Below are 16000 nucleotides of genomic sequence, written 5' to 3' on the forward strand. Positions count from 1 at the left end.
AGCCTCTCTTTTCTTTTCTTTTTGAAACGGCAAAAATATTATTAGAGAAAACTTGACCATGGATACATCAAATTGGGGGAGAGGGGAGGGAGAACCAACCAAATGTTGAGAAAAAACAAAAAAACATGACACCTAGAGGACTGAAGCCCACTTGAAAAGGAGAAAAACAATCACGGAATGGGCTCCAATAACTTAAGACAGTAATTAAAAGTACTAAAAGAAGTAGAACAAAGCCTACTACCCGTCATAGTGTTCGCTATGAGTTTGTAAGGACTATTCTAAGTGAGATCAATCTAAATCATATAGAAATATTATTAGTGTGGGAGAGAAAATAGCGGGATTGAAAGAGAGAAAATAATTATTGACAAAAAAAAAATTGAATGTATTTTTTTCCAACTAATACCAAAAATAAGCCTATTATAAGGTAGAAACAAGAATGAATGAAAAGCCTATGAAGGGAAGAATACTCACACACAAGTAGGAAAATTCGAACTCCCGACCTCCTATTGAGATGTAAGAGTTCTGGTCAACTAAGATAGTCACAGTTGGTTAAAAAAGAATTAAATGTATACTACATGCTTTTTCAAATGGTTTCAATCTTCAAATAGGAAGCTAATTTGTGACCATAAGTATCTAAATTAGCTTTATTTATCTTATATTTTTCATAATTGCAAATTAATTGGAATTTATTCTATTGACACTTTAAAGTTTTAATTCATAACAGTAGAAATATGTAGTATGTCTTTCCATGCATAGAACGGGAACAACGATATCGTGCATCGAATGCGAAGCTGAAAAAATTCAACTATCTCTTTTGCCCATTCGATACACGAGACCGAAAAAAAATATCAATGTGATTTTCTTTTTGTCTCTTGCATGAATGGGCACAATGCTAGTAAGGATAAAGCAAATGTATCTTTCCATCAAATAAAGGTAGTGCATGGATGGTAGAGTTGCCTTTGATTGTGCCCGCCTTCCCCAATTTGGTACAGAAGCTTTCAAGCTTTGGCAGATCCCACATACTTATTCCTAAATGGGAATAACAGATCAATCTAAGAACCACCCAGAATCCCCACAACCCCTCCCCCTCCCTTCGCTTCTTTCTTTCTTTTCCCTCTTCTTTTTCCCTTCTTCTTTTCCCTCGATGTACCTATTGTCGAGTTTATTCTTAATAATATTTTTGTTGTTTAAAAAAAAATACCCAAGTAAACTAATTAACAGGACAATGATAAAGGCCGATTGACAAAAAAAAAAAAAAAAAACAGAGGACGATGATAAAACTTACCTTTTCACTGAGAAAAGGTTGGGCACGGGAAGAAGTGCTTCCCATGATTGTTTCCATCTTCTCCTTTTGGGCATAAAAGCTTAAGAGATTTGGTAGATCTTCCAATTCCAGGTGCTTCAGTTTACTGAACTTCACCTCATTGGTGAGTTCATCTTCATCATTTCGTCTTTCAAATCCAACTATTTCCTCCATGATTTTACAGGACATTACCCTTAGATATTCCAGGTGGACAAGTCCTTTTACGGTGGTTGCGGAGAAGAGATACTTTAACTTACATTGTTCAATAATTAACGTAGTTAAATTTTTGAATGGCTGTGAGTGATGAAGTCCATGACTTTGCACGGATGATTTTGACTCACCAAGAAGATATTTCAAGTCCTCAACACATGATGTAACTTTGAGGTATTTCAAGTCAAGAAATCTATTTTCAACACCTCTATCACGAAACACCTTCTTCAAACCCTCAATCTTACTGAGGACTACCACTTCAGCTTTGTCCACCAAAGGGATGAACTCATTTCTTAACCGATCAATATGTTCCAATTTCAACGTGCATCTTCCAGAAAAAAAATTCCAAAGTCCGAATTTAGAAAAATTATCCCAATGTTCGAATTTATTACCCACTGATATCTTAAATCCCTTCAGGTTCCCAAATATTAGGTCCGGCTTCGGTAATAGCATGACATCTGGTATAAAGATATGTAAAGTGGTTAATTTACCAATACTCAATGACCGTCTCAGCTCCTCAAGGCTCACATTTTCTCTACTGCTCGTGCCTTGTTGCTTGTCAGTTGTGGCATCCCATTTGTCGAAATTTTGTGGAAAGTACAATTCCTCCAAGCTAGTCAAATTGGACATGACACCTCCAGGAATCATCTTGAGTCTGTCACAATTTTGGAGATCTAACACTCGTAGATCAGTTAACTGTCCGATCTCTAGCGGCAATGCCTCGATATTAGAACCCCTGAGGCTGAGCACTTCAAGGTTACTCTTCAACTCCTTAAGTATAGAAATATCATCCAACTCGCATTTATTCAGATATAGCATCCGAAGGTTCACCAATTTTGCAAGTGATGACGGGAGTCGCCGCATACGCATTCGAGTAAAAGTCAACACTGTAAGTTGGATCATTCCATTGAAAAAATTGTCTGGAACCTCAAGATCGGAAAGTTCGCTATTGTCAACCATTAAGGTTTCCAGTTGTGGATATACCAACCCATCTGGAAGCCCTTTAATATTTTTGAAACTTAATGACATTGTTTTGTACGATGGCCCATTTGTGGGATTCCATGGCCATCGAAGGGCACCATGGTCTACCAGAAATGCTTCTTCCTCACGTGCAATTGAGATACCAACATCTCTTATGACATCATGGATTTGGACAACAGTTTCATGACCGCCAATTGTCAACAAAGAAGCTGATTTTAGGGTATCAACCACTGTACGCACGGCATTTCTTGCTTTATCAAGTGTACATGAGTTTTGATCAAGCAAATTCCTAGTAACACAAAGTCTCATCAATTCATCGATGGGAATCTCCGCATCCTCAGCAAACAAACAACAGAGCAAGAAACAGGATTTTGCATCCGGGGAGTGTAACATATCATAACTCACCCTTAATGAGGCCAATACACTTGGGTCAATGCCCTCAATTTTTGTGAGCATGTACTTCTCCAGCTTATCGAGTGCTGTCGTCCACGCATGTTTTTGCTTACCTTTCAATGCTTCGCCAAGTGCATTTACTGCGATCGGCAAACCTTTACATTTTGTGCACACTTTGTATGCTAGATAATATAGTTCTGGTTGAGACTCGAAAGAGTTTCCTACCTTCTTCGTGAATAGGGTCCATGCTTCGGCACTCAACAGTTCTCCAATTGAGAAATTTCTATTGACTTCCATTCTGCTAGACAACAAATACTCATTTCGAGATGTTAACACAACTTTGCATCCTGTCTTTCCATCCGTGATAGGAATACCTATTGCCTTCAGATCCACTTTTTCCCAAATATCATCCAATATGATGAGATATTTATCCCCGTTTGTGAATTTATTCCATAATTCAGTTGCCCTTCTCTCTTGATCATCCGCCTTGGCCTTGAATTCAAAATTTAAGTTGTCAGCTAATTTTGATTGTACTTGCTTCACATTGAGATCCTTAGAGACAACTGCCATTGCAATTTGCTTAAAAGTTCCATCTTTTCGCATTTGTTCGCCCACCTCCTTGACTAATGTGGTCTTACCGACCCCACCTAGGCCAAACACACCAATCATGTTAACGTTTGAATCTTTTAATGCATCCATAATATCCTTGAAAATTGATGCTCTAGAATCAAAGTTAACATAATTCTTATCGGATAGAGATTCAAGTTCTGGAGGACGCGGCCTAGGGTGGGAAATTTGATAAAAATTGTTGTATTTAATAATGAGTCCATCAGCATCCGCTATCTTCTCTTCTGCTTGTTTGCTAAAATTGTACTGCCACGTGATGTCAGACGTGGAACATATGTTGGCCTTAGTAGTACTTTCCCTGATAAGTCGCTCAATATCATCTATCAAACTGCCTGCGTCTGTTTGCCAGTGCGGAACATTAACCTCAATCTCGTCACCGCGATCATTGGCCTCGCTAACTTTTCTTGTGATTGTTCCCCTACAATCGTCAAGATCTCTCAGTTTATCTTTCAGCTTCTGGAGGTTCTCCGCGTAGTTCTCCGCGTAGTGATCCCTAGGGTGGGAAATTTGATGATTAAAATTGTTGTATGTCCCAATGAGTTCAACAGCATCCGCTATCATCTCTTCTGCCTGTTTGCTAAATTTGTACCGCCACACGATGTTAGGACATGAGCATGCAAAACAAGATATGCTGGCCTTAGTAGTACTTTCTCCGATAAGTTTCTCATTATCAGCTTTGAATTTGTTTGCTTTTGTTTGCCAGTGCGAAACACTAACCTCAATCTCGTCACCACAAACATCGGCCACACTAACTTCTCTTGTGATTATTTCCATACAATCGTCAAGATCTTTCAATTTATCTTTCAGCTTCTGGAGGTTCTTTGAGTAGTGACGAACATATTTCCCTGCTTTGATCGCTTCCTCAAAGCCTAGACCTCCCAACTTCTCACATATGCATTGAGGAGTACACATTTTCAGCCAGGGGTTATTTCGTCTGATATTCCCAAAAGATGTTGAAGTGATGGTGATGCGATTCAAATTTGACAAGATAAAGCTCTTCGTATCTGCAGCAAAAAAGAAAATAAATTAGAAAATAATTAAGGAAGATAAGAGCAATAACATATCACTGGCTAATTAAAGAAAATACTTTCTTTCGACAACTCAAAGAGAGTAGAATATTCAACATCTAGCTTTTCAATTTTTTTTTTCTGGAGACAATAGTTTCCCTACATTACGCCTCCACTCTGCTCTGCAGGTTTATTTTGATGGGAAATAGAGAGACTCAACTTCACTCAATACACAAACAACTTAATTTCTCAAAAATACCTACACACTCAAACAATAGAATATTTCAACTCACTCACACATAGGGCCAGCTTAGACGATAGGTGAGAGAAGCATGCGCTTCGGACCCCAAAAAAAGGCTAAAAATAAGGGCCCAAAAAATTTTAGGACCCCTATATATATGTATGTATATATGGCCTTCCAAAAAAATTGCTCTAAGTCGATCTCTTTTACACAAAATAGGCAAGAATACACTGATTATCAACTCCCATAGGCCTTAACCCATTAGGATACATTTAGTTCGATAGAATGGATTAGACAATGGAATGAAATTGAGAAGATTAATTTTCAACGGATGGATTTTGAGATATTATAATGATTGCATTTTTTTTTTGAAACTTATGTCTACATAAATCCGATGGTTCAATGCTATCGCATAAATCCTCCGGGGGAGACCAAAGAGTCCTAGGCTAGAAATATATTTAAAAAGAATGAAAGTCATCTTTCTCTCTCACACTTATCCAACGCTGCCCTCCCTTTACAAGTAACAAAGGTTCCAGCCTTCCAGGTAAGGCGATACGTGTTAACGGCATTGAAAATAGTTTGCAATCTGTTTCTTTTCTCTCTTTTTTTCGTCAATATTTTTTTTGGAGAGAAGCTGTGGTTGGGTTGCTGATTTGTGTTTGAAGGTTTGAAAATTTTTATTCTTCTCAGACTCAAACCTTTTTTCAATATGTAGGTTTACCCTTTCATAATCCTTACATGTGAGAGAACCATAGGCTTTGTTTTGATCTTCTTTTTTTTTAACAGCAAAATGAATTTTATTAATCTTTGAAAACAAATTACAAAGATTAAAAGGATCCAAAGCACGAAGCAACAGGAACCAGAAGGAAAAAATAACCACCCTTAAATGGCAAGAAGCCAACCAATGCATACAACCCCAAAGAAGACACACCACACCCAAAACCCAACCAAGGCAAAAAGACACCTAAACAAAACTCGCTTCTGAGATGACTAAGGATCAATCATTACACTGAGAATCCTGAACATTGGCCCTTGCGCCATCTTCGGCTTCCGTAGTCATGAATTTGCTTATTATATCCTCATCATTACCCAAATAATCGGCTCCCAAAATTTTCTCAATAGACCAAGTAGCCCTTGCCTCATCTAGATGAATCATGTTTGTGCCTTCGGAAGAAACGGATAAAGCCGCAGCGGCAATCGCAGATCTAAACATGACACATTTTTTCTTAATGTTCAACTTTTTTTTTAATGTCCAACTTTTTAATGTGAACATTTTTTGTTAATGTTCAACTTTTTGTTGGTCTAATGGATTTGCTTAAATCTTTAATTGCAACCACTACCATTATAGCTAATACATATGATTGTCAGGGGCTTTCATCAGAAAAAGAAATTTGCTTAAAAAGTGGATACTCCAATTTTTATTGTTAGTATATATGATCATAGACCAAGTTTCTAGCCGTGATCCCTACTCCACCCTTTAGCTTTGCTTCTAGGTAACATAAGCACGTTGATACTGTGTTTATATGATTTAGGGTCTTGCGAAGTGTCTCCGTCGTGTGTCTTCGAAGTTTCTGACACCGATACGGTAATCTCTAGAAGTGTCAGTGTTACATTAAACTAAGCTACCCCTCGCTGTTACCGGAAGAACTCTGTTTGTACCTAATTTAAGAAAAAATATTTCCGTATAAATCAGCTTCATTGGCGGGGGTGATCAATACTTTTGCGACTTATTGATTCGTCGAAAGTCACTTTTGGTGACGAAAATCTTTTTGTTTCGTCAGCAAATATACCTTTTCTTGTAGTGTTTTTTTTTTGTCTTTTTTTATAATCAAACTAAGGATATGCAGGTCGACTGGCATGGTGTCAGAGCCTACAACAACCGAAAGTGTGAGGCGGGTCCCATAGAAAGAAATGCTTGGATGGGCCCGACAAGTGAGGAACTTGAGTTGCTTGGCATACTTGGCAGGTCACACAAGAGGAGCTTGATGTGGTTAAGCGGGTACTAGTCCCAGATTGCTTGGTGGGTGGAAGTTGTTGGCCTATGGAGCACAATGAAGACGTTGCGATCGTAAGTGAAAGAGATTGTGAAACCCCATTAAGAAGTCCCACATCGGTGGGAGTAATGAAATGGAAATGGTATATAACGAAGTATGACCCGCTATTATATAACCTGAGATTAACCTTTTGAGTGGTGTGGTTAGATTTAGGGTAGGTAGGTGAACTGGCATAGGTAGTTACAAATACCGTGCCAAAAAGCCCTGTAAAAGTTTGTTCAACCCGTCTCCGTTGCTGATTGATAGTGAGTGCATATGCCACCCAAACTCACAACAAGCTTTGGAGCCAAGGGCGGAATCAGGATTCTAATTTGCCCTAGGGATAACCAAAAATGTGTTTTATACTAAATAATATCCACCAAACTTTTTCATGTATACGTAAATGTTCAAAAAAAAAAAAAAGTAATTAAAAAAAAATCCATCCACTATTGAAGTTACCATACATATTGAAGTTGTGCCCTACATTATTTTCAAGAGTAGAAAATATTTATTATCGAATCTTAGTTAATATCTTCAACAAGTTCTCTTTCAGTGAAGTGGGCTAATATTTATTGGCTAAAATTCAACATATAAATTGGAGGTGATAATTAATATACCCGTATGTACAAGCTAACAATACTGATCGAATAGGCGAATATAGAGTTTGCTTACCCTTGTGGCAAGTCGAAGAGCCACTAGAATTAGTAGCGGATGTATTCTGATATTCTCAATGCCACAATGTCTATTTGATTAGTTGATGCAACTCAAATTTGAGAAGAGAAAGCTCTCTATATCTACAGTAAAAAGAAAAATATAGTAAACAGAAAAATAACATGAGAACATTGCACAACGCTCCATTAACCCCCCAAAAAAAAAAAAACTACCTTTCAACTTCCCAAAGATAGAAGTAACATATTTTCCCCTAGAGTTTTTTTTTTAAAATAATATTCTCCCTACATTCCCTCGTATTTTACTTCATTTATCTCAACCAATAGCAATTCAATATAATTAGAGATACCACTGTTCTTTTTTATGATTGATCAAAAGAAAAAAGAACAATTTTTTGGGTAATTAAGATTTTATACCAGAAAACAAACACCGTTACCATGGGGACTAGAGGGGAACACCCCTAAATTACTACAATCTCAAAGAGACCAAAACACAAAAGTAAAATCTCAACAATCTCGAAGCGTTTTTTTTGTTTGGCGGCTGTTTTTTGGTGCAAGTAGCTGTTTCGGGTGAATTTGAAGGTTTGCGGTTTGGGCTTGGCCCACTTTTGTTAATCTCTCTTGTCACCGTTTTGGGTTTCGGGTAGCCTTAGCTCAGTAATTTTTTCTTCGGATGCCCTTATCTTTTTAATCTTTATATCTTTTCATAAATTAATAAAATTCTTTTGTTGAGGGTACACAGCTATACACAACAAAGCAAAGCATCAAACACCAAAGAGACTATCCACTACTCCTAGGAAACAAAAGGATTTTATGAGATATGTCCAGAGAGTTGACCATTTGCAGAGAGGGGCAACCACCATAAAAAAAATCCCAAATTAAATCAGTTCCTCCCTCATTCAGGAGTATTGAATAAAAAATCTTGAGAAATGCGTAAATTGTCTACCCATTTTATATCTCCAATTTGAATTAACCCCTTTCCATGGTAATTCTATTTTTCCTCAACCAAATTCCACAAATTAACCCATCGTATATATCTGCATATGCATGTAAAATAAAAAGTGGCTATCTAATAATTAATTTCTTTTATGTGTATACGTATGTTTTGCCTAGTATGAATAGAAAATTACTATGTTTTTTTTCTTTTTTTGAAATAATACTCCTAGCTCCATTGTGGGGACAGGGGCCTGACTTGAGGGTGTCGTTTGACTAATTATAAGTGGCGTACTTCGCTCAAGGCAGTGAGGACTACCTGACTCAATCGGAGATTTCTCACGCCAAGAGCAGGCCAGCGATGAGTGATCCGTGGTCTTGAACATTGCTTCGGTGCTTCATGCCTATTGGTTGGAGTTGGGTTCCCGTTGGCTGTTGGGTTCTCTACTGCAAAATCGATGATGGACCCTAGCCAGAATCTCGTGCTGGTCGGATCCGGCAGTACGCGTTGTAGAGCCTGTTAGCCTCAGTGCATGCTTTTATAAAGTTGTTCATGTTTTAGATTTTGGTGGTTTTAGTTTACTCTTGATTATTGAGATGTAATCTTTACCTTTGGCCGTTTGAAATATAATAAAATTTGCTGTTGATAAAAAATAAAAATAAAAAAAGTGACTGTAGCTTGAAATATAATGAAATTTGCCGTTGATAAAAAAAAGTGACCGTAGACAAGCTAATTTCAGTATTTTCCTTGGAAGAAAAAGGAAATCGTATGTTGAACAATTCTCGTAGGTCTTTACAGTTTGACAAATATATTAACAAACTCAATTTTTTAACTTTGAACTACTACAGAAAGTGTTCCTCTTTTGCCCCTTAAAAAAAAAGTATTTACTTACAATTTTTAAGATTAAAAATAATAGGCTTATTGAAATTAAAAATATATATATGCAATATAGATTTTATTTGATAGATCTTATCAGAATCTATCAAACCTTGCAAAAAAATTAAAAAATTATTTTTGTAAACTCATTATTTTTAAACTTGAAAATAATTTTTTTTTTTTGAAGTATTTTTTTTGAGAAAGTTGAACGGGTAATACTTTCAAGAACTCCATGGTTGATTAATTAATAGAAGTCACCAATGAGAAGGCAATTAATAATTAGCATATTGTTGGGATCTGAAAGCCAAATACTTTATATTAACCCTACTCATAAAACACCATCATCCTAACAATATAGAAATTTGTCAACAAGAGAGTAAAGTTATAAGGGCAGGCAGCATACCTGAAAAAATTAGCTAGGCACACTCTTTTTTTCAACTTTGAAATCCTACTTTAATGCTTTCAAGAATTAACCATATTGGTGGGATCTGAAATTAAGCCAATAGTAATCACTGTTAATATCCCACTGCTCATAAAAACACACTCATCCCAACAATATTGTAGAATGATTTCAACACCAAAAGATCAATAAAGTTTATGGCATACCTGAATATAAATTATAAAGTGTGAAGAAGAAAGAGATAGAGCCAGAACACAGGAACTAGCAAACTCAAGATTGAGGGGTAGAGATAGAGATAGAGATAGTGTAGATGGATTGACTGAACAGGGGGAACCATGAAAGTCCTTACAAATCTACTTTGGGCAAATTCCAATGAGCTCTCCTCAGGATTTTTATAATTACGCAAAACTCCACTCAAGTTTAAAAATTGAAAATGACCTCCACCAAAGAGGGAGTGGTTCCTCATGAACCAATTTCATTTACAGTACACCCACTTGGTACATAGGATCTCATCCTAAACTACAATCATCCCCAATAAATCCTATGCTTCATGAATTTGAACTAACCAAACTTTTTTTAATCAATGATTTTGTTAATGAATTTTTTTTAGTTATTATTCGACATGTTTAACTTTTCAAATTTTTCTGAAAAAGATAAAATATGTAAAGAAAATTTTTTGAAATTAAAATCGTAAGCTCCAAAAAGTTGAGCACCCTTTTGATTGGCAATTCAAAAAGTTGAGGCAAAATTATGATGTAAGAAATTGATTGTAAAGATTAAGAGAAAATAGCCAAAAATACTGTGAAACCCCATTTAGAAAGTCCCACATCAATGAGAGTAATATAATGGGAATGATATATCGGGCTTGCTATTGTCAACCCACTGGGCTGACAATAAGCACACTAGATGACAAGAAAAACAAGTATTTCTGTGTATTTTTTACACCCTTTAATACACACTTACACACTTATTATTGTCAGCTCATTGGGCTGATTTTATTTTATCTCCAATATACAGTGTGACCATCTACTGTATAACCTGATGTTAACTTTTTGATCTGGATGATTAGGCTAAGGATAAGTAAGTCAGTTGGCATGAGTCATTAGAAATATCGTGCCAAACAGGCCTTTAGTCCAACATGTGTGATAGGAAAGTCATTGTGATCATTCTCAGAACTTGGAGAAGATCTGTGGTTTTTGAAAAAACTAAGGAGAGGTCTCTGTAATATTCCCCCTTTTCCTTTTCTACCAGTCTCCGGATTTAGGGATTTTTGTTTTTTGACTAGCGAAGCAAAATTACTGCACTAAAGGGGTGCAGTGTGGCCTTATAGCTGTCTATCTTAGCATTCAATGGTAAAGATTTAGAAAAGAACTCTTTGCGTGAAAAAGAGTCTACTCTTCCTACAAAGAGTTTATTTTGAATTTGAATCAATGGTCCACTATAGGATCCCCGAGCCATCTCCATTTCATCCCTGCAATTGTGAATTAGAAAATGTTTTTTTTTTCTTTTGGTAAAAATGAATTAGAAAATGATAATAGAATCATGGATTTAAAATCACATAAAGCATCGACCAGTGCCTTACATTATTTAGCAAATTCAATACCTTATAGTTGTAATTCTGTTCAAGTTCAAATGCCATGACCTCATGCAATCATGTGTGCATTTTGTAGATTTAAGAAGCATAATTTCTATTCGATAATTGAGAGTGTCTAAGTTACTTTATGCATATCCCAATTGATCTATGAGACATTGATCTCAGCTTTGATCATCGGGAGTTTGATAAGAGTATAGAAAGGTCCCGTTTAGACGGAAGAAGGGGCCGCTATAGTGCAATTGTCGTATTATACCATGTAATGCAATCAATCTGACTGTATATTGCATCCACCGCATCACAGCACCGTCGGATCCGTTTAGACTGATCTGACAAAAAAATTGATAACCAACCAGCATTATTGCAGGACACCATGACCCCCTCCCCGCTCTCTCCCACTTTAATTGCGCTTTCCACCTCATCAATTTCTTTTCCCTCAGTAATAAATATTTTTTGTATAGAAAACAACTACTCTGATGGCAACCAGCTCGCATAGTCGCATAGCATTATTGCAAGACACCATGGCCCCACTCCCTCTCTCTCTCCCCTTTTTTTCCTTTCCCAGTCCACCTTATCGAAATGACCACTACGCGAAAGTCTTTCACAAAAGTAAAGCAGTGGCCGACAATTCATATCGACTGTCCAACACGAAAACCTCCAAACACGTCCTACTCACTTTTATTTTGGACTTTGCTACGGCCACCGACCGTGACCATAGACGGCCACGTGGAGCCCATCTCGGATTTTGCACCGATGATTCGAGTCGTTCAAAAATTTTATAAAAAGTTTCGAGCGGGCTTTTTAAAGGTCAGCTCCATCCGATGAGTATAGGTACTCGATTTAATCATCCCATTTTTCAAAAATTAGAATGAGCACCGCAAATGGAATGATTTTATCGAGCACCTACACACATCAAATAGATCTAAACTCTCGTGAACCCACTTGGAATTTTAAATTTTTTTTTTTAAACGTCTCGGATTATCCGTGCGAAGCCCATAGTAGACCCTGCGTGTCGTCTGTGGCCGTGGTCGATGGCCAGGGTCGGTGTCTTTAGCATTATCGCTTTTTATTTCTAGCAGTCGCATCTAAATTCTCGATTTCACTACTCTGTCTTATACTCTCTTTTAATCTTCTTGCGAATTTATTAATTTGAGACGTTTTTGAAATACATTTTCTTAGCTCACACTATCATTCTTATTCTTACTTATATTATAAACTCACATTATGTGACTTAGACATGTATCATCACAGCCGTGAAATCTTTCTTGAGAGGGATTAGGAGTACAATTTTATTTTATCTCCAATATGCCACACCAATGTCATTATGACTTACAAACAGGCAAGATAATTAACCTTCCCAATCTACATGATCTAGGTCTGGAAATTGATTTGTGCTTCTGTTGTTTCCCCATACCAATTCTTCCTTGTGCTTTGCTTGTGCTCATGCCTAGGATTAAAACTTTTATTGTCTGAATGCACAAGACAGACTCTTATTCTTGCATACATCCAAATTCATTTAAATGAATCAAACAAATTTAGGCTCGATTGAAGAAAGAGAATATAATAATAAGGAAAAGAGCACAAAGTTGTAACCTTATTAACTCGATATTTGCGTATCACATTATGTACATATTTGTAGTATTTGCATGTGCCTACACATGTTTTGCAAATTCGTCCATTACAATTCCATGTTTAAATTTGTTTAGGTTTATTGGACTAGAATTTCTATTCCGATTGGTCTAGACTTATTTTTGATGCATTTTTTATAAATATAGTCCTTGGGAATTCCTAATTTTTGTCTCTTTTAGGTCCATCAAGGGGAGGCTCCTTAATTTGAGTATAATTAAGGAGAGGCTTCTTTGGGTAAAATTGTGGAGTTCTTTTTCCGTTTATTGTTGGGAATTGATCAGCCGTCTAGCTCTCTGGGTTACACGTAAGGTTTGCGGTCCATTTGAATTCCACCAGAGATTTATTCCTGAATATATTCTCAATCATAACTTGAACAAGAGAAACTGGTTAATAGAAGCCAAATTTTCTCTCCTGCATCCAATTGGCGTGGTTCTTGGTTCTATGTAGTTCAATGCTATTTGAAGTTAATACTCTTTGAGAAATTGTGAAAACAAGAAAAGGGATGAAGTTGCTCTTTGCACATAGAAACATTCTTGCTTTGTGCTTGAGCAGAACCATATAAATTTTTGTGTCCTTGTTTTAAAAGCTTGTTGGTTTATTTATTCTCTACTTCGTGATTGTCACAACATCCATGATACGTGCACCCGTGTATAAATGTGTAATGCCTGTAAACAGTCCAAAAAAACACAAGTCGAAGTGCAGATAAACAGTCCAAATCAAAACTCATACTCCTCATAGCAGTCACCACCAGAAGATTTCTACAAATGTAAAATTACGAGTAGAATGCATACACAAAATTTCTACCAATAGACCTGCGGTCAATCATGGTGAACAAAGGGGACGTGTCATTGAAAGGAACAATTAGCTTCTTTTTTTTATAGGCAACAAAATTTTATTAGGAAAAGGAACAATTAGCTTATACATACAAAAAGGCACACACGTACTTATATACACACGGGAATCAGCAGTTGCATAATTTTGATTTAAGTACCTCAGGTTCACACAAAAAAAGGAAATTACAAAAAATAAAAGCAAAAACAAACATATCTACGGAGAAGTTAGACATGCAAGCAACTGGTTGCATACTTGTCGTACTTCTGGCGAAGTATCCAACGAAGATAATATACTTGAAAGTATTGTTCTCGCATCCAGCAGTCCTCCCGCAATACTTTCCAAAATAGCAGCTTCACTAGCCATTAGAGATGCCATTAGCTTTGCACCTGCCACTTTTTCCTGCTCAACAATGGAAAGCCATTTACACAAAAGCTCGCAATTTATAAACTCAAATAAGGAATACATAGCAGATTAACAGTTAATGACGCATGATAATACAACATCTATATGATGTCCCTTTTTATATGCCAAGGACATATTTGTTTGACAAGAGTATCTGGTAAAGGGATAACTAATCACAAAGGATACTAATCCCATTCGACTAATATTTGATGGGAACAATAAAATAAGTACTGTCTCCCAGGGAACAGATTATTGGATCCACATCTATCTTCTCCTCTTCTTCCCTTTAAGCCAAGTAGAATAATCTCTATTCTTGTAATTGCTTCACTCATTACGTATGGTGCAAATTTGACTATCAAGACTCAGTCCCAAATTAGCAAGCAGTTCAAGAAGAGAAACACCAATTGAAGTGTAAAGCTTAATTGCTACTGAGGTGCCAATGTTTGCTCCAGAACCTAGCTCTCACTACCATATAGCAAGAACATCTCTCCTTTGCAAAGAGCGAGAGGTCAAATGAACACTTGACCCAAAAATGACAATGGGTGCTCAACCAAAAAACCACAACGGAAGTACTAAAGTCTTTAATCGTGTATAATTACTGCATTCTTACCTTATCTGATCCATCTGTAAGAGATTTCAAAGAGACTTTGAGAAGATCGGATGCGTGGGGAAGAACTGCAGACTTCAGATGATACACAGCTGAGAAGAAAACTTGGACAAATGCAGCTCTAATCTCTGATTCCATAATCATCTGTGGACACCAGCAACATGAGAGAGAGAGAGAGAGAGAGAGAGAGAGAGAGAGAGAGAGAGAGAGAGAAATGGTAGCATTAAAAAAGTACGCCCTTAAGTACGAGTATGATGGAACCCAAAAAATGTCCTTTTTTTGGTAAAAGAACCCAAATAAATGTCAACTTCATTAGGAACCTACCTCCACAGACTGAATGAGATGCGGAAGAACTTTCCGAGCAAAGGGTTTCTTGCCAGAATTTGGCATCTTTTGACAAGCACTGATAAGGACATTAGCCATGCACATGCGAAATGAGAGAGACATTGATGACTCATATGAGCAGCCCTCATTGCCCCTTTTGGCAGAGGAAACTTGAATCTTATCGTTTGTTAACTGATTGATCACACAACTAAGTACTGAATTTCTCATTGCAGCATCCCCTGCATTTAGCACCACAGAGATCAGTTAAATAGTAAGGAGCACAAAACAAAAAGCAGGAGAGACGAAGGCTGATTGAGATACTGACGAGACCAGCTTGGAGTTCTGACAAGACTTGATTTCTTTGTGGGCAAATCCCTGAATAATTCGGGATCTTGCAGTTCAGTACATATCATCAACGCAAGGCAATCAATGCACCCATGTTGGGCTTTGGAAACTGAAATGGAAAAAGATATTTGCAGCCGTCAGGTTTAGGAGCAACAAGGGGATCAGCAAATTTTGGAAAGCAAACTAATTGCACCCTCTGTCCCATAATCTTCCTCCCTTTCGGGAGTTTCAGCTTCTTAAGGAGACATTTAACAATAACATTAGGTACTTCGAAGGCATTACTTAAATGGATCACCCCTTTTCACTTTAGAGAACATCAAAAGCCATTTTGTAACTGATAGTTTTGGATACTAAAACTTCTATACCCTGACTTTGGGAAGAGGACTAACAATCAGAGGGACGGAGGGAGTACCTTCATCTCCATCGAGTGAAGGCCACAACAGGATAGTTTCTATAGTGTTCCTAATTTCAAGCATAGCTGGATGCACAATTGAATCCCCGCCTCTTATCTGTATACCAGAAGAAACTGCTAAACTTTGAATGCCATGTAACTGATGCCAGATATAAGAAACTAAATTCCCAAGTGGGACTGAAA

At 37.0% G+C, this 16000-nt stretch overlaps 2 protein-coding genes across 11 annotated transcripts in view; both read right to left on the reverse strand.

The window, feature by feature from the left end:
• The window catches only part of LOC131320826 (uncharacterized), a 138141-nt gene extending 127662 nt beyond the window's left edge, over positions 1–10479 (reverse strand). Inside the window, exons 1-4 of the mRNA XM_058351702.1 lie at positions 9880–10479; positions 9677–9761; positions 7468–7589; positions 1286–4518 (exon numbers count right to left, since the gene is read on the reverse strand). Coding sequence (XP_058207685.1) covers positions 1286–4426 — 3141 coding nt within the window. The 5' untranslated portion in view covers positions 4427–4518; positions 7468–7589; positions 9677–9761; positions 9880–10479. The remainder of the gene's footprint in view (positions 1–1285; positions 4519–7467; positions 7590–9676; positions 9762–9879) is intronic.
• Positions 10480–13741: 3262 nt separating this feature from the next.
• The window catches only part of LOC131320827 (uncharacterized), a 30739-nt gene continuing 28480 nt past the window's right edge, over positions 13742–16000 (reverse strand). For 9 of the 10 annotated variants that reach the window (XM_058351705.1, XM_058351707.1, XM_058351709.1 and 6 more), the window contains 5 exons: positions 15818–15914; positions 15386–15514; positions 15061–15299; positions 14740–14880; positions 13742–14126 (listed from right to left, as the gene is read on the reverse strand). In XM_058351705.1, the coding sequence (XP_058207688.1) occupies positions 13941–14126; positions 14740–14880; positions 15061–15299; positions 15386–15514; positions 15818–15914 (792 nt within the window). In that variant the 3' untranslated portion in view covers positions 13742–13940. Of the gene's footprint in view, positions 14127–14529; positions 14620–14739; positions 14881–15060; positions 15300–15385; positions 15515–15817; positions 15915–16000 lie in introns of those variants that run through there. The other variant, XM_058351708.1, reaches the window with a different exon arrangement.

Source organism: Rhododendron vialii, chromosome 3a (genome assembly GCF_030253575.1).
Source record: "Rhododendron vialii isolate Sample 1 chromosome 3a, ASM3025357v1".
In the NCBI taxonomy this organism is placed as follows: Eukaryota; Viridiplantae; Streptophyta; class Magnoliopsida; order Ericales; family Ericaceae; genus Rhododendron; species Rhododendron vialii.